Here is a 19,684-nt window from a genome sequence, read left to right on the forward strand (position 1 = left end):
GTTTAAACAGAAGTCCGATTTTATACAAGTCTATGAGAAAATGACCCTACTTCTCATGTCAGTTTAGGGTCTCAATCACTAGTTTCAAGTCTTCTTCAATACAACATGATGTTTATTTTGCAAATGATGATACCATTTAGTTTAAATTTGACGATAAAAAGTCTTCTTCAGCATTCGGTTGCACTAAGAGATCCTAAGTTTTCCCGGTAAGTACAATTCATTCAATGGTTTTATGTCTGTTTTTCGTTAGCAAAAGTAAGCATTAGCATTAGCACCATTAACCACAGATTGTAAACACACCATGTTAATCAAGCTAGCAGCTAGCATCCAATTGTCCAATAGCGTAGTGATACAGTAAAAGCTATATGTTATCTCAATTAAAAATCGTCTTTTGAAAAAAACAAAACAAAAACGAGTAAACTTTGGGACCAGTGTATAGGATTTAGTGGCATCTAGTGGTGAGGTGCAGATTCCCCTTCCACGTGTATAAGGGAACATATGGATGACCTGCTCCCTATGTAGATATAAAGAGTTCATTCTAAGGTAATGGAAATTATTCTTAGTTTCAGGTGATTGAATACTGATAAAAATATACTTATTCATATTATATCCTATTTCTGCCCCTAAATCTTACAAACTGGTCCTTTAAAGTTTATTCAGGTCTAGTTTTGCTAGTACTGGTAGTGCATAGTAGTATTACGTTAACATTCTTTAATTATCATTAAATATAAGAGACATACTATAAATTCGTCAGGTGAAGCTGCTGCCAGTTAATTACTGCAAATTTACAGTACAAAGTTTTACAGTGTCTGTGTTGTGTCACTATCCAACCTATGAAGATAATGTTGTTTTTGCTATATATATATATATTTTTTTAAATCATAAATGTTTTGAGAGGCATATGCCATATAACTGCAATGCCCACAATTTGAATCTGGCTGCAGACTTTTGTTCCATGTCAGGTGCCCATATGAACAGTCAAGAGGTTTTCATCACTGTAATCATCCCTCCTGGCTACTGGCTAATAAAAGATGGTTCAAAAGTTCATGTGAAGCTTATATGAAGCTGCATCAGTCTAAGTTAGTCATATCAAGTAGCCATATCTGCCACATTTACAGTCTTTCTAGGATCAGATTCCTTGGACAGTGTTTCCCTGTTGAAGTATAGAACAAAAACATGGAGTTTGGTACCAAAAAAGAGTGTAACCTTGAAAGATATACTTGTTTTAAACAATTTGGATGGCTGAAGCTTCATATTAGCTTTAGATCAACTTTTAAATACAGTTTTGCCCAAAAGAAGTACTGTGGATTTTGTTCCCCATTACCTACACTGTAAGTGCATTGTGAAGGGATCTTCTAATGGTCAGTATGAACAGGAGGAATAATTACAGCAAGAACAACCTATTACAATGTTAATTTGGGCACCTCACTGTCATTTTATGGCAAATACGTTCTTTAATGGATAATGCTGTAATTGTCAGAAAAGGTTTAAGGCATACCACGTCTCTGCTGTCAAAACAGGACAAATCTGTGCACGTTCAAAGCAGTTGAAGTCAGTGAGTATACTTATAGAGTAAGCACCCATGTCATCGACAAGAAGCCAGTCCCCCACTTCCAGCTCAGGAATCCAGAAGTTTTCAATTATTTTGTCAAGGCTGTCGCAGGTTGGACCCCAAATGACAGACTGGTATTGCTGCTCGCTGCCATCAACAGCCTATGTGGAGCACAAACATTGAAAATCAACATCACAAAACCCATCATATTCTCCCACAATATATCTGTTTAAATCTCAGATCTTATATCACATGTTATAATTTTCAATAGGTATTGAGTGTGTATCCAAACTCTGATGTATTCCCCTGGCCATATAACTTTGTTGTCACCCAAAAACAAAAAAAACAACAACAACAACACATCAGTGAGCCACACCACTGCATTAGGTGACAGAGTAATATGATACATCAGACTTTGGACACACACATAATACTTGTAAGGTAGTAGTGTAGTGAGGCAGAAAGTAAGCTTGTGCAGGTCACGGTCTGACTTCCATGTAATAGACCAAAATCTTCCTATTAACCATAAGCACAATCTAGCCTAAAGTGGGTAAGTTGCTAAGCCTAACCATACCATAATCAGATATTATAATAATAATACAGTAATGGCCATACACAAATATTGTGGAAAGCAAGAATTGTAAAACTTAATTGAATGCAATCTGGTGCTTTACAGAATTGTCTAATAATGATGTTCTTATGTGGCAATATAGTTAAAGTTCACCTTGTGAAGGTATGGTGTAACACTGGTGTGGGCAGGATCGTTGATGAGGCAATTCAAGGAGCCATACACTCCATCATTAATGTAGTAGACCATTTTGACAGAGCTGTTTTCCTCACCATCTGGAAAAAATACATGAAAAATAATTAAAGTTACTGAAATGGTAACAAGATCTATCAAATATACATGTTTTACAAAGGAAAGTAAAGGTAAAAAGTATAATGAAAATTATCCTTTTATCCATTGTCTCTCTGGCCCATCAACACAGGCAACCATGGCTCTGCACAAAGTGAATAACTACAACCCTGAACATCAAAATTACATCTGACAGTTGTGAACTACTTTCACCCACACCCTCTATTAAAATGAAGACCCCTTTTTTAAGACCCACTCAGCTGAATTTATCTGGCATCTTTAGCATTTGTTAAAAGCGGTCAGGCTTCAAAAGACATAAATATACATTACTGTAGTGTTTGGCCATTGGATCTGTGTCGACTCTTTTGGCATTGACGCACGTTGCCAGTGTGAAGGCTGATTCTACGTAGTATCGGCCTGGTTCTGCCATAATCTCCACCCCACAGTCAGGCGGGAAGAATTCATCCAGTGCTCCATTAATGGTTTCTGCAAACTTGGAGGGCAAAACACAATAGATTAATAGTACATTTCAAAGGTATAACACTTCTTATTATTTAATTTAGCTGACACTCAATAAAAAGTGGCCAACAGTAACCAGTATCACTAACATTACAAGCAACTGGTTTCTGCATGTGTTTCTATAAAGTAAATTCCATGGAACCCCCTTATTTCTGCACAAGAAGTATTGACCTCAGGAACCATGGGGGCTCCATCCAGGACAGGAAGAAGACGGCTCCCGCACCCAGAGTCTTACCCCACTCTGGTTCCCTCCCTATACCAACCACAAGATCGGTTTAGCATCCTGCACATCCATCCATCCGCTAACCATTCTACTATTGTTGCAATAAATCTTTCAATCTCTCATATGTAAGCTGGCATGGTCTTTGTTGGTGAAAACACATTTGGAACATCATGGGTAGGTTCAATGAAGTGGTAGATGATCTTATCTGATAGGGGTTTTATGGTACATTGGACAAAATATATATGAAACCACTGTAGTAAAAGACGATATTGAGTTGCATAATGGGAAGTGTATGAGCAAGTGTATTTGACTCAGAAAAAAAAAAAGAGTCTCACACAAGGCCCCCATGTTTTTGGAAGTGTAATACTACATTGCTGGAGTGCCTTTTAAATATGCACTATTTTTTCCAAGCATTTAAAGTTTCCTTGATTGTCTATAGTTCTTAAGGGAAAATAGGAAAAAGATAGTTTAGATTTAGTAATCCATGCAATTGTGTACATGGCCTTTTTTTTTTACTACTTTAACAATAAATGAGCAGTAGCATGGTCAATTTTTTTCTTTCTATTTACCTCTGTAAATATTGCTTTACAGTTCCCAGTCAAAGAGAATCCTCCACCAATGTCCAAGAGTCTCATCTGGAATCCCATCGAATCCTGAAAAAAGATATCAGTCATGTCAATCAAAATGTTATTACCATCAGAAATCTTCTGAAAAAAATGAAAAAAATGTATGTTACATGAATATCACAGAGACTTACTGCTAGGTCAAACACATGTCGGGCATCTGATATGGCCTGCTTGAAAGCTGAACTGTCAGTGCACCCGCTACCTACATGGAAGCTGACTCCAATGATCTCTAAGTCCAGGTGTTCAGCTCGTTCCAGAAGCCTTTCAATGGTATCCAGTCTGGCTCCAAACTTTGCATTGAGTCTCAACAGCGATTTGGAATCATCCACTGCGATGCGGAGCACTAGTCTGTCAAGCGATTTAAGAGACTAAATCAATGATCTTAAAAGAAGGGTTAGAGTTTGTTCACTTATAGTGATTGTTCACTTACTTGGCTTTGGGATGATATTGAGAAATTTTTTGGAGCTCAATCTCATTATCAAAAGTCATCAGATTTACTCCGTGAGCGCGGGCATATTTGATGTGGGTACGTGGTTTGGTTGTATGTGCGTAAATGATTTTATCCGGTGTCACTCCGAGGGACAGGGCCATCTGAATCTCACCCTGTAAGACAAACATGCATTTCATATTAGCAGACTGACAAGAAAATGAGAAGGAAACAATTATTCTCAATAACAACGATTATGAAAAAAAGAAGCATAGTTCTAGATTATATTCCAAAACTTCAATACCTTGCTGGCACAGTCAAAACCTGTGTCCAGAGCTCTTAGCATCTGGATAACTGCCGGTGAGTTGTTGCATTTCACTGCAAAGAAAGTCTTGACTCGAGGTAAGTGAGTAAGCCACAAGAGGTGTCTCTTAAACACAACATCTAGATTTGCCACATAGAAGGGTAGATCATTGCCCTGAATGAAGAAAGCAGAGATAACACATAGAACATTCACATCTCAACTCAAATCATTGTCAATAATAGATTCACAGTATGTAAAAGTGTCATGATGTACTCACCGTTGATCCACGTTCTTTGATTTTGTTGTCTAGGAAATCATTAATTGTCTTTCCTTTTTCTAAAATTTCGATGTCACAATTCTCAGAGGACAAAACTTGCAAAGCTGATCTGTTTGTAGTTACTGATGCTGCAAGAGATGACAATCATTAAAAGACAAAAGAATACAATTTGTTAATGCAAGGTTGGATCACAACAGGAAATATGCTTAGCTTGTCTTTGATTATAGCTATTTGTCTAGATAATGCCATGCATACAGCTGTGAGCCAAATAATGTGTCTATAACATTTACAGCCACATCTGCCCCACACGTTAAAAGACATAGAAAGTTTCTTTTCTTCTTACCATGGCATGTATTCTTTTCCATATTTTGCAGCCCTGAAATTTTCAAAGGAGTTTAAGCATTACAATAGCATTTCTATGAAACATAACTGGTGGTAAGTTTGATGGTAAGTACTCACCCTCGTCCAGCTGACACTTGTCATAGCAATATCATAACATTCTGATTTTGTTAGCTGGCTTTTCCCCACCCACTGTTTTAAAGCACACAATACACCTATTTACCTTGCAAACTCATAACAGACCTTCACACTCATTACAATAAGACAAACAGCTGAACACCAGAGGGGAAAAAGCTGTTGTTTATTCTGCTTGTTTGAAGCAGTGCATCCCAGCCCCAGAGTAACTTTTTCCCCCCAATCTGGTCCCCCAACCTGGTCCCCCAACCTGTTCCCCGAACTGTCCCGAAAATATATTTTATGAATGTGTTGGAACGAGCTGCCTCTGCATGTGAGACTCGCATCTTAAAACACATTTTTATTCTTTGGCTTTTAACGACAGTTGTCGTTTCTGTCTGTTTCACCAGTTTGTGTTCTTGCTGTGTTGCTTTTATTTTGATGATTGTACAGCACTTTGGTCAACTGCTGTTGTTTTAAATGTGCTTTATAAATGCATTTGAATTGATTTAATTTTAAAAGTGAATCAGAATCAAAACATTTGTCTGGGTCACCCAACTCACTAAACTAATCCTCTTAATCAGTTTGCTTAAAATATTAGAGATGCTGCTTCAGGTCATTGTAAATCTGAAGATTTCTTAGTATCCCCCATGGTTAGTTTGCGTCTTTTGTGCATGACAAAAGATTTTAGCAGCAGCAGACCAAAGCTCTGTGGCTCTGCTCTGTTCACGTGAGAGAATGTAATTAATACTTTCTTCATTAATGATGTATTTTTCACCACCTGCAACCCATCCGTTATGGAACAGAATGTCACATTTTATAACCCAACCCGCCTGTGCCGCGGTGCCGACGCATATGACTACAATCCATTAAATGATGCGCATCATACCTCCCACATAATAGCTATGTTTAAGTGTTTAATGCCTAGAAACAACTATTTTTTTTATTACATTATTTCACCAATAAAGTTTAAAGAAAGCAAAAAATAAAAAAAATTATAATTCAGTCTGTCATCAATGTGTATCAATAATCAGTTAATAGTGTACGCACAGGTTTAAAGAGTGCATTTACAGCACAAAGGTAGACACTGACTATCAATTATTATAATTCTATACCTTAGTGGTCCTCTCACTAGCAAACGTAAAATATGAATAATGAATGAATGAATGAATAAAAGCAGCCTCTGTTTTGTTTGACATAGTTTAGCTAATGTTTCCTTTTCATTATTTGCTTAGCAGCACGTTTATTTAGTCATCTCTGTCTAAGAAATACAACATGTATTGGCTATTTAAAATATTATAATACATGCAGTCTAAATGTTGTAATGTGGTGAATGTAAATTAAGATTAAGTGTTCATTTAACTTTTTAAATATTCATTATTGTTAAATTTAGGCATCTGAGGTTGAGGTTATCAGTGATTTAATTGAGTCGTCTAATGTATTGACTTATCTTTTCACTAATGCAATGCATGGTTTTGACATTGTCTAATTGGTGCAGAAAAGCAAACATGAACCTGGACTGTGGTCTGATAAGTCTCCAAAAGGACACTGATCTGGTCAACAAATGTTTTAGCTGGTAGCCACTGCTTTCGGTTTACGGTAGCCTACAACTAATGTGTCTATCAAACAGAAGATTAATACATACATGACTATGAACACAAAACAAGTAATATAGACACAAAGCACTGCAGAAATTAAACATATGTTACAGAGTAAGTCTATCAAAAATATCTGCATCCATGAACGTGTGGCTATCCATAAACAAAAATACATCTAAATTACAGTGAAATTCAGTAAATAAAAACTACGTACTTTAGAGTCTAGTTGACCACATGCAGACTCCAAGTGGCCATCTGATTGTAAATAACAATATTTTCATTCAGCCTGACTGAAATTTGCAATTATTAGATGGCACCAGCAAACCCATTTTATAGTTTTACAAAGCAGAAGGTCTTTGTGTTTCTGAGAAACTAGTATCACTTAAATCGCTATGGTCCAGTATGGTATACACAGCTATGAGAAGACTGCAAATGGGTGACATAAAATAATCTCTACAGCTTCATGATGCTGCATGATTGTAGACTATTTAATGCTGCTTTAATGGCATATCAGTTTTCAGAATTATGAGATGCTGTTGAAAGAGCATATCAACATCCAAGTCATAATAAGAGCTAGGAAACTCAGGATTTCCTGGAAGCTCTGATGTATGCAACTTGGCACTAATGCATTGCATTAAGGAAGTCCCTGAAAATCAACAAAAAAGGGATACTTCGCATCAGTCAAAATCAGTCATTTAACACTATTAAACTCAAACAAGGATATGTTGTTACATTGACAATGCACAATACTTTTAAGCCTCACTTATCGAATTCTGTAATCATACAGCCAGTATAGTTATACCATGGAAGAAAGAAGGCCTTCTTCAGATAATGTATATCTTACAACAATGTGAGGGCCGTAGAACAGATATTCGTGAGAAAACAATGCAAAGTTCTTACAAACATGCAAAAACCCACTGTTTACCGTGACCAAGTTGTGTGCAAATGGCTTGAGGCTGCTATAAACATACAAATACATACACACTTTGCAAACACCAGACAAAGGTTAACCTTTCTCCCATTTCTCTTTCTCCCCTACATTGCCATAGTGTCATCCCCTCTTTTCCAACGTTTCTGTCAGAAGTGCAATATCAGTTTTACTTATTGAAACATATCTAAATTGAAATGTGATTGTACTAAAGAATAATGACTCTAATAGTAGTCGAGATGAGAAATGACAAGCCTGGATATGCACCTGGGCTGACTGCCTTGTGACAAAGTAGCTTATCCTCCTGAGGAGAAGAGGAAGGGGAACATTTTAGCCTTGTGGAACCCTTGTTGCTAGGCTGTGCGGGTCAGTGTCTGATCTTTCCTTGTCACCGTTTCAGAGCGGTCTGTCAAGAAGGATGCAAACAAGAGCAGAACCTGAGGGGGAATCCTCAAGGGATAGAGGATTCTATCACTTACATGGTCAACAGAACACAAGAGTTGTGTAAACATTCTATTTACTGAGACATAATCCCGAAAACAAACAAAGCTTTTTTTTTTTCTTACAGAAAAAGACAAACCTGGCCACTTTGCTGAGACCATACTGGTAACCTTGTGAGGGTTTAAAATGACATATAACATAAACATATTGGTGGGGACAATTCAGTAGGATCCTGAATTCTAGTGAGGAGTTCCTCAGTGAGAAGGTAGCTGATGTTCTTGAGATTAAGAGGAGGAGGAACATTACTTACATTTTAGCCTTGTGGAACTTTTGTTGTAATGCTGTATTGAGCAGTTGGGGCCATTGACTGAAAGTGCAAGGAGCAAGTATCTTCTTAAACATGCATGCTGTGTTAATATAGTTCACGGATTTTGTCTTTGTGACATTATCAGTAAAGACAGATAGTTTCAAAAGTAACAAAAGTGAACAGTAACAAAAGTGAAAAGTGATAAGTACAGCGCAGAACAACACCTTAATCATTTTACCCACCCTCTGTACAAGGATTTTGTACTGATTTTTCCTCCATCACCCTATCACAAACATTCTAACTCTAATTTCCACTGGTTGCTGTGGCCAATATGGACATTGACTCCAGTTAAAGAATCAGGCTCCAGACACAGGATTTCTTTTAAAAGGTTTATTTCAAATCAGTCTGTGTCCATGTTTAGGGTTTGTTTTGGGGTGTAGTTGTTATAATTTGTGGATATGTTTTTGTGTATGTGTGTGATAGAGCATATGTAGGAAAACATGAGCTAAATTGGGCTCATAATCATTTCTGTACAGAACATAAGACTAACCAAACAGTTACAGATTTGCATGATGCATTTTAGTAAATTTTAGCAATGGTAATTCAATACAATAGAATGTGGCAAACCCCTTGTTCTTCATAACATAGTACATGCATTAACTTAACTACACCAAATTAACATACAGTTGAATGATGACAATACACATTATCTACACCTGAGTGGAAGAATCATGACAGTGGGTCTGCTAATTAGCTTGTTGCATGATACCAATTAACTCACTACAATGGCTAGAACCTGACAGAAACTGAACAATGAACCTGAATTCCTTTACAGGTAAACAATCAGTAATTACATCTTTTCACTTACACCACAACCACTGAATTGTCCACATGGGAAAAAATGCCCCTGTAATCAGGCCACTTAATCCACTGTTCATGGTGCTGAGGTGAGTTAATGAGGCAGCACACTTTGAGCCTGTCATTCTCAATTTATTCCACTAGGAGTCACTGTTGGGCTTTCCAACACCCCTACCAAAACCCTACACCTTTACATGTCCATGATCATCAGAGTAGTGGAGCATTTCAAAAGCAAAGCCCACAGTTAGAGAGCTGAAGCCTTCTTCCTCAGAACTAGCATAGCTTTCATCAGTATCCCTTTTAAATGAGGTGCAAATATTCCATCTGGAGAAGGTCAGTAAGAAGAGGAAGGCTTTCGAAAGAGTCATTGTCAGTTAATTGGTAAATTTAGTGACAGATGAGACAAACAATCAGGTGCTTACACCCTGTAAAATATGACTATGACCTTGTACTACTGCAATTATGTTGTTTAGTAAATGCAATGTCTGCTCAGCTGAAAATAGCAAGAGGCAACACTGATACAAAAAGTAAAGGAAGTAGGTCTTGTTCTACTCTAGTTACAGATTTTTGACCAATTCAAGGGAAAATTGCTGTTCAAGTAAAGCAGGCGGGTATGCTTTCAGGTCAAAAGGACAAAACAAGGGATTCGTCATACACAGACCAATGTGAATTACTGTGATATTACCCGTGAAAGACTAATTCCTTTCATTGACTGGGCCATTGACTCGACACAACATCCACAGTACTCAATCTGTGCCCAAATACATTCTAAACCTGATGTGAAATTAAAATAAGGGTTCACCAATCAAACACATACATAGCATACCTTGATCCTGCTGGACATTTACTTGTGCATACTTATGCAAACATTTACAAATCAACATGCAATTGCAACTTGCTTAAAAGAGGTCTTCTAAGAAATATTGTACATTTATTTTGTATTAACATCATTCTAGCCAATAGAATACAGTAATTACATTTTTTATCTTACGATAGATTTTCAAAATAATCCTTATTAAATAATGTTATTCACAAACAATCACATCAGTTGGACAAGTTGAGAACACAAATAAAATAATGTCCAAGATGTATTAACCCATTCAATAATAACTCAACTAATGATCCACTTGTAAAAAAGAAAAAAAAGGATGGCAGGGATGGGATGGGGTTGATTCACTAACAAATTACTCATATAACTGATGCTGCTTTGATAACAAAACATTCTCATTAGCTAAGCTGTAACTGACTGGTTCTTCTTTTGAACCATGACGCTGGTTGATGTTAAAAGTGTAGTGTGCAAAATTTAGTGATGTCAAGCAGAAAGGACTTGACCGAATGGGAATATGCTATTTGTAAGCATGTTTTAATTTGGGTATGATCTCATGAAAATAAGAATTGTTGTTTTTTTGTTACCTCATAATGAGCCCTTTATTTCTACATTGAGAGCATGTCCTTTTCCATAAAGACCAATACCAATGTCCAACTCATACAATAATGAAATGACCAGGTCATTCATTGATAATGCCATTGGTGTGAGAAAGGTTTAAGGCATGCCATGTCTCTGCAGTCACAACAGGATAAATGTGTGCGTTTTCAAAGCCATTGAAGGTAGTGGTTATACTAACAGAGTAAGCTCCCATGTTGTCGATGAGAAGCCAGTCTCCCACTTCTAGCTCAGGAATCCAGTAGTTTTCAATTATTTTGTCAAGGCTGTCGCAGGTTGGACCCCAGATGACAGACCAGTATCGCTGCTTGCTGCTATCAACAGCCTACGTGGAGCACAAACATTCAAAGTCAACATTACACTGGTTATCATATTCTCCCACAATATATTAAATCTCAGATCTTACATCACATTTTATAATTTTCAACGTCCAAGTATTCTAAAAGTGACCCCAATGCTGATCCCTGTGAGTGGAGTTCCCACAGGTGATTACATGTTGCCTTTTGGGCTGTGCCCCATGGGCCAAGGTCAGGAAGTAGTTTCCTCTTTATGTACAGTAAGCTTGTGGAGGTCACAGTCTGACTTCCATGTAGGAGACCAGGGTTCCTGTTTTGTCACAGACCTGCAATTAATGTATGCCTTTTTTTAACCATGACAACAATCTTTCCATACCATTAACTCAGTATGTTAGTTGCCTAACCCTAACCATACCTTCATCACAGATTATTTAACATGACGCCAACCTTTATTTTACTTTAATAATACAGTCATTGCAATGCACAGATATTGAGAGAAGCAAGAATTTTAAATTTATTGAATGCAATCTGGTGTTTTACAGAATAATCCAATAATGATGTTCTTATGTGGCAATATAGTTAAAGTTTACCTTGTGAAGGTATGGTGTAACACTGGTGTGGGCAGGATCGTTGATGAGGCAATTCAAGGAGCCATACACCCCATCATTAATGTAGTAGACCATTTTGTTGGAGCTGTTTTCTTCACCATCTGGAAAAAATACATGAAAAATAATTAAAGTTAGTGAAACGATACCTTGATCTATCAAATATACATGTTTTAAAAAGGAAAGGAGAGGTAAAACTATTATTAAAATTATTATTATAATGAAAACTATCCTTTTTATCCATTGTCTCTGTGGCCCTCCACTACATGCAACCTTGGCATGGTAATTCCAACCTTGAAAATTAAAAAAGTCAAGGCCAGGATGCAGAAGTAATCTGGCCTCTTAAGTTTTTGTTAAAAGTGGACGGGCAACATTCATGTGGCTCCAAAAGGCATCAATATACATTACTGTTGTGTTTACCTGGATGATCCATGTCGACTCTTTTGGCAATGATGTTCACTACCAGTGTGAAGGCTGATTCCACATAGTATCGGCCTGGTTCTGCAATTATCTGCACTCCACTTTCAGGTGGGAAGAATTTATCCAGTGCTCCATTAATAACTTCTGAAAACTTAAAACACAATAAATTAACAGCATATTTCACAGGTATAACACCTCTCATTAACATTTCAGGCATTGCTGTCACTGACACTCAAAGTGGCCTACGGTAACCAATATAACTGACATTACAAGCAAGTAAAGCTAAGATTTCTAGATGGATCCCAAATTACAAAGTTTGATCTGATGTTTCCAGCACTGCATAAAATGTCACTGCTGTTTGTGTTGGGGAAATATTTGTCTTCCCTGGGCCATTCTCTGGTCATTTTCTATCATTGGAGCAGTAGGTCATGACCTGTCTCTGTAAGTGTGATTAATCTCTCTGTCTAATGAGGTTGGCTGGGATTTGTGGCTGTCTTGACAAAGCTAGGTGTCTCCTATGGTAACCAAGATCAGGTGGAGATATGCTGTGCTCTGTGCGGACAGTCACACGATAGATGGCAAATAACCTGCGTGCCCACTATGTGACTTCAGTTAACATTAGTTAACATAGTGCCCTGTTTATAGTTAACCAATAGAGGCACAGATTTGTGAAGAATTACCTTATTTGGATGTAGTACAGGTAAGGATTCAGTGATGGGTTTAAGTATTCTTTTCCGAAAGTAGACGGCAGAATTTAGTGGCTTTGCACAATGTTTTCACTGTAACTCTGTTGTCCTTGATTGAATTTTAATACATTTTTCCATGTAAGACATCCCGGTCACCTGACAAGTTCTTCACTTTGGGTTACCCAGCTCTCAGTATTTCCTTGACAGCTTTACTTAGATAAACCTTGATAATAAAAATAAATCTATCTAAAGCTATAATGAGTATGTTGATACGTTTGGACTCAGAGGCTTTCTGGGATAAGTTGGTCCAACACAACCTCTCAAAAAAGTGACTATGCTTGTATTCTACACTCAGGAGAACCTTTTATTTAAAGCTTCCTCAATAAGTTGAAATTTCCTTGAATGAAACAAAACACTTCACAAGAAAATAGTTGCTGTAATTATATGGAACATTAGGATACTGAAGTGCACTAGCACTAACATTGTTTATTTCCCTTGTTTTACCTCTTCAATTTTCACTTGGAAGTCCTCTCTCCCAGAAAACCCTCCACCAATATCCAGTAGTGTCATTTGGAAGCCCAATAAATTCTGAAAAACATATCAGTACCACTTTTGAATAAGGCACCCTATAAAAGTTCATAAATTGGGACTTTTGGTCTGGTCATTACTCTTATCTAAATTAATAGGCAAATTAATAAGTGAAGTGCAAAAAGTGAGTTTTGAAAAAAAGAGTGTCTTCCTAATGTAAAGCCTGTTTGAGCCAGAATAATTATGGCTGGTATATGTTGGAGGCAGAGGGCTAGAATTTTGGCCAATTTTTAACAATCTACATTTCAAAGCCAAACTAGTCGGTAGCTACTTCCAGGGTCCTTTCTTCAGTAGCAAAGAGACAAAGTTGCTGGTAGTTGGGCTTCCTGAAAGTAATCATTGATCAATTGCCTCATTAAATTTGACTGTGAAGCCGTCAGGGTCTAGGGACTTCTCCTTTTGCATTGCTATCTAATTCCCTGGTGATGGTTTTGCGGATTTTGGGGTACGTTAATAAGTCAAGGGTGTAATATACTGTATTAGGGAAACTCAGTTGTTAGATAGAGAGCTGAACTCAATAACACATTCTTACTTGGAGACTTCAGGAAGCAGACTCTACCACAGGTTTGATAGTGGGGCTGTGTATACAGAGACTGTTAAATCACTGGCCAACCATAAAGTACTGTAATAACAGTAGTTTTATATTAAAGCCACAAGGTGGCATTAAAGCCAATTTATTATACTCCTCCCCGTTTAGCATTGTAGTTATGTTTGTACAATAAAAAAACAAAAACAAAAACATGCATTTTAGTCTCAACAACAAACAAAAAATATCTCCTGCATGTGAGTGAAATTTCTTGGCCCTCAGAGAAAACTGCCTGGGGGCACTGTATCACTTCTTGGACTCCTGGGCATGACAGCTGCTTTTTCTCACACTGTACTATATACTGTACTATAATGTTAAAAGTACTGGTGTACTGGTAACATTATGTACCCTTGGACAGCAATCCTTTGGCCCGAGTATGATTTCAGCTTTTTAAACAAATTTAAACAAAACAGTTTACCCACGCTCATCTTCTGCCACAATGTGAAGTCACACAGTCACTAACCCACTTTTGACTACCACTCCTTTCTTGAGACAGCGGATATGCATCACAACTGCAATGACTGCACAACAAACTTGATCAATGACTAGTAAACATGTAAATGTTTTGTATTTTTGTTCTATTGCTATTACAATGACTTACTGCTAGGTCAAACACATGTCGGGCATCTGATATGGCCTGCTTGAACACCAAACTGTCAGTGCACCCGCTCCCTACATGGAAGCTGACTCCAATGACTTCTAAGCCCAGCTCTTTAGCTCGTTCGAGCAGCTTCTCAACAGTATCCAGTCTGGCACCAAACTTTGAACTGAGTCTTATCAGGGATTTGGAGTCATCCACTATGATGCGGAGAATTAGTCTGGAAAGTGATTTAAAAGACTAAATCAACACTATATAATAATCTGTGCCAAATGTGGAAGCAAAAATATTAGTATCTGTTCACTTACTTGGCTTTGGCATGACACTGAGAAATTTTTAGGAGTTCAGCCTCATTATCAAAAGTCATCAAGTCTACTCCGTGAGCACAGGCATATTTGATGTGGAACCCTGGTTTTGTTGTATGTGCGTAAATGATTTTATCAGGCGTCACTCCGAGGGACAGGGCCATCTGAATCTCACCCTATTGGACCAAAATATATGTTAGCAGAAAATGGGAAGGAAACAATTATTCTCAATAAAAGAGATTATGAAAAAATGAAGCATAGTTCTGGATTATATTCAAAAATATCAGTACCTTGCTGGCACAGTCAAATCCTGTGTCCAGAGTTCTTAGCATCTGGATAACTGCTGGTGTGTTGTTGCATTTCACTGCATAGAAAGGCTTGACTCGAGGTAAGTTGGTAAGCCATCTGTGGTGTCTCTCAAACACGCTGTCTAGATTTGCCACATAGAAGGGTTCATTGTCCTGAATGAAGAAAGCAGAGATAACTTTTATTTTAAAAATGTACATCTCAAATTTTTCAATCTTTTACAATACTTTCACACAATTACAGATTCATATGTTGCCCCTAGGGCAATTTAATCAGCCTCTAACTATCATTACAGTTGAGTGGTTTTATTTACAACTGATTATATATCTGTTTTCCTCTCTATGTATATGTTCTGGTCAATATTAACATGCTCAGATGAATATAAACATGCTGCAGCTATAAAGAGGTTTATTTGTAGGGCAATTAGTGAACATGCTGTGTAAATGGAGCACAACCTAACCTAAGTGGCTCTTCATGAATCATATCAGTTCTGCTGTTAGATCCCCAAAAGCCCCAAAAGGCTATGTGGATGGAGCGAGTGGTAGAGCAAGGCAGGTGAATGATAACCAGCAAGAAGTGGAACCGGGAGAAAAATGAGTGAAAAGGTATTAAATTAAGATTTCAGAGTATAAATGTGTACGTTTTTTAAAAGTTATATCCATGTATAAATAAACACATATAAAGACTGCAGACCAGTGAAAAGCTGTGTGTGTGCGTGCACTGTGAGTAGTTAAGGAATAATAGTACAGTATTTCAAATTGTGTGATTGGCCTTTCCAGATAACTAGGCTAGATTACCACGGTCAGCCATCAGCCCACCGACTCCAGTCCACACAACTGGGGGTGACAGTAAGTCCATCTGTTTTCAAATTTTTCAATTTGCAAATAAAAAAAACCTGATTTGGCCCTTCAACTTGATCAACAGCCAACTGCCACTGAGTTGAGTGAACCTGGGAGCCATGATGGAGGTAAACCAAGCACAACCAGCTGGTAATTAGCAGCAACAGCTGTAACCATGGCTACGTTTAAGTCATAACACCTTAAGAGTAATAGTGGTCAGTAACACAGCAGTCCGGAAAGGTAATTTACAATGTGAATTTGAATGTGTATGTAGGATCGCAATGGATCTACATTTGTACCTGTGGAAAAACTGAAGCACACTAATTGGTTTTTGGGTCCAACCTTTCTCAAAGACATTGAGGAAGTGGGACATAGAACTAGACCTATGATCTGATAGACCCAGAGACACAGAAATAAGACCACTAGTTGTGACATTGACAACTAAAACTACAAAAGCCCAGTTGGGTTCAAACAGGTTTGAAAGGTTCTCCAGCTGGAAATCCCTCACATGAGCTATGCCCATGCTCATTCGCACAGCAGAAGACCTTCTCCAAGTCTGCAGAGACGACATCAACATTAAACTACAAGCAAAGATAACAATCCCTTATGAAACAAGAGGTCTTAAGAGGTGAACAAATTCCAAAGTGCAGTCCACTAGTGAAACATTATGAAACGTTAACACTCTTGTTTTTATTTTAGCGGTGTCTCCGTGTCTAGTGCTCTCTTGTTACAACGACATGGTGTTCTCAACTCTGCATACTTTGATGCCCTCAGTACAATGTTTACAGTGTGCCAATTTTAGTTCATCATCTACATGCTAATGCAGCTAGGAGCGTTTTTCTGAAATCATCAAGACAGAAATGATCACATTTGGAAAGGTGGAACAATAAAAAGTTGCTTAAAATGATTGAAAAGATTAATCGGTAATCAAAAATAGATGCTGAATTTCTGTTGATTGTTTAATCAGTGACTCAATTAATCGACTAATCTTTAAAAATCAAACAGAGCATTAATTATATTGTCTCAACTTTATTTTTCTTATCTAATACAAATTCCTCTCTTTTAGTTAATGCATTTGAGTTCATTTTTGGGGACAGTTCTACTGTGAGTTCTCTCAGCATAAAGAAGGGAGTAGTTATTGGTTAACAAAATCTACAATACAAAATGAATGAGAATGAGGTTCCATCTAAACTAACCTAGGATGCTTAACGTGTCATGATGTCTCTGATACTCACCAATGAATCTAGCTCTTTTATTTTATTGTCTATGAAATTGTTGATGGTCCTTCCATTGTCTAAAATGACAGCGTCACAGTTCTCAGGGGACAAAACCTCCATAACTGCTTTGTTCGGAGTTACTGATGCTGCAAGAGATGACAAACAGTACAAGTCCGAAGTATAAGATAAATAAGGATAGAACAAATAGTGCTGATATCAATCTGGACATCCCAACATCATACATAATGGGGTTGTTTTATTTTTGATTATATCTATTTTTCCAAATAGTACTCAAAAACCAAATAATGCAGTGATAACATACACGGACACATTTCAACACATTAAACATCCTAAAAAGTTTTTCTTACCATGATCTGTGTTCTTCTCCATCTTCTCCATCTCGTAACACCGAAAATCAACATAAGCATGAAGACATAAGCATTACAACAACATTTCTATGAAACAGAACTGTAAAAAAGTGTTTGTAAGTGATCATACAAGACCAAAGTAAAACAAGACACCGTGGAACACTGGTCTTATTAAATCACTGGTGGCTCCTCCCACCTACTATATTCTCTCACACACACACACACAGTTGGGGAGTTTTTTGGGGAGTACTTTTCCACCTCTCTAGTACATTTTTAAATGAAATTTTAGTAATCTTGTTGTTTTTTTTTACATTTTAAACTTCTTGTCTATTACTACAATTGTTGCATCCCTCCAAGAGGGGGCTAGAGTTCTACAGTCTAGACAGCAGAGGGGACATTATATCCTTAAAGTCCTTAAAAATGCATTCATATCACAGCTGATATCACTCCCCCAATCTATCTTAAATCAACCGGGATGTCTAACACCTTAACCATTGAATATGCTAACTCTATTAGATTTATTTCTGGTACAAAATATTTAATCTCTTCCACATCAGTGCAAGTTCCTCGGCTCTTGTATAAAGTTTTATAAAAATGTGGAAATGATTCAGCAACATCATTTGGTATTGTTAGGAAGGAGTTTTATTTTAATTTCTGAACAGTCTTTATCATTTTTTGTTTTCTTAATTGGAATGCCAGTAATCTACTTGCGCTGGGTCATGCTAAAATAATATTTGTAGTTGATGTAGATATGTTAAAGTTGATTTGTCATTTATATTTTTGGCAAGGCAAACAGGACTTCTGTCCTGTTTGCCTTGCCAGTTGATGTCATGATTTAACCAAAATGTTTATTGGATTTGGCTTAGTAGTACTCTCTGCATCAGCAGCTACATCCTGTATTTGTCTATGGATCTATCCTTTACTGCCCTGAAGCAGAACAGTGTGCCACCAGATGCAGATAACCTCAGCAAATAACACTTTAAGCAAATAGCCATCACTCTTTATCTGTAACTTGGGCTTTTCCATAACCTGAAATTTCTCTAGCCTAAAGATATTTAACCATAAAAGTTAACATATTGCTCTCTCTTTGTAAATGTCCATCTCTTGCTGCCATTTTTCCATCCCATAGTGGAGCGGACGCCTCAGTGGACGTTTGGGTCACATACTTCATGCATGTAGTGACTCACTAAATCTGTTTCTATGGCTGATGATTTGTAGACCAGTAGCATAACTTTAAAATCTATTCTACAGCTGACTAGGAGCTAGTGTAAAGACTTTAGAACTGGAGTAATGTGCTCTGACAAAAACAGGTCTGACCCTTCAATGCATTGTCTTTCCAGCACATCCCACAGATGCTAAATCGTGGAGGCAACAACTTAAACTATTTGTCATGTTCCTCAAACCATTTTTGCAGTTTTGCTGAAAGAAGCCACTGCCATCAGGGAATACCGTTGCCATGAAGGAGCAAACACAAAAAACTAAACAAAATAAAAAGCAGAAATGTATAACTACTCTGGATGGCATTACTCTGGCCTCCAGCACCACTGTAAGGAACCTACGAGTTATATTTGACCAAGATTTGTCCTTGACACATTTCAAGGACTGCCTTTTTTCATCTGTGTAATATTTCAAAAATCAGACATATCCTGTCTCAAAATGATGCTGAAAAACTAATCCATGCATTTGTAACTTCTAGGCTGGTGGACTATTGTAATTCATTATTATCAGGCTGTCCTAACAAATATCTAAAGACTCTCCAACTGGTCCAGAATGCAGCTGCACGCGTTCTGACAAAAACTAGAAAGAGAGATCACATTACTCCTATTTTAGCTTCACTGCATTGGCTTCCCGTAAAATCTAGAATAGAATTTAAAATCCTTCTCCTCACATTTAAAGCTATTAATGGTCAGGCTCCATCATATCTTAAAGAGCTTATAGTACCTTATGTACCTACCAAAACACTGCGCTCCCAGCATGCAGGCCTACTTGTGGTTCCTACTATCTCTAAAAGTAGAATGTAAGGCAGAGCCTTCAGTTATCAGGCTCCTCTCCTGTGG

The 19,684-nt window shown here is 37.4% G+C and overlaps 2 protein-coding genes across 2 annotated transcripts; both read right to left on the reverse strand.

Annotated features, from left to right (window-relative positions):
- Nucleotides 1-1,476: 1,476 nt before the first annotated feature.
- On the reverse strand, nt 1,477-5,359 carry LOC134000051 (ornithine decarboxylase-like). Its single transcript, XM_062439358.1, has 9 exons — nt 5,347-5,359; nt 4,785-4,912; nt 4,508-4,681; nt 4,207-4,379; nt 3,908-4,124; nt 3,720-3,803; nt 2,739-2,901; nt 2,277-2,395; nt 1,477-1,713 (listed from the first exon to the last, which is right to left on the reverse strand). Exons 1-9 carry the CDS (start codon nt 5,357-5,359, stop codon nt 1,477-1,479), a joined length of 1,308 nt encoding a protein of 435 aa, XP_062295342.1.
- A 5,518-nt stretch (nt 5,360-10,877) lies between these two features.
- Nucleotides 10,878-17,658, reverse strand: LOC134000052 (ornithine decarboxylase-like). The gene is made up of 10 exons (XM_062439359.1): nt 17,628-17,658; nt 17,278-17,405; nt 16,494-16,598; nt 15,188-15,358; nt 14,901-15,073; nt 14,596-14,812; nt 13,325-13,408; nt 12,135-12,285; nt 11,700-11,818; nt 10,878-11,138 (listed from the first exon to the last, which is right to left on the reverse strand). The coding sequence occupies exons 1-10, from the start codon at nt 17,656-17,658 to the stop codon at nt 10,878-10,880; spliced, it is 1,440 nt and encodes a 479-aa protein (XP_062295343.1).
- Nucleotides 17,659-19,684: the final 2,026 nt, after the last annotated feature.

The sequence above is a fragment of the Scomber scombrus genome, chromosome 18 (genome assembly GCF_963691925.1).
Source record: "Scomber scombrus chromosome 18, fScoSco1.1, whole genome shotgun sequence".
Lineage (NCBI taxonomy): Eukaryota > Metazoa > Chordata > Actinopteri > Scombriformes > Scombridae > Scomber > Scomber scombrus.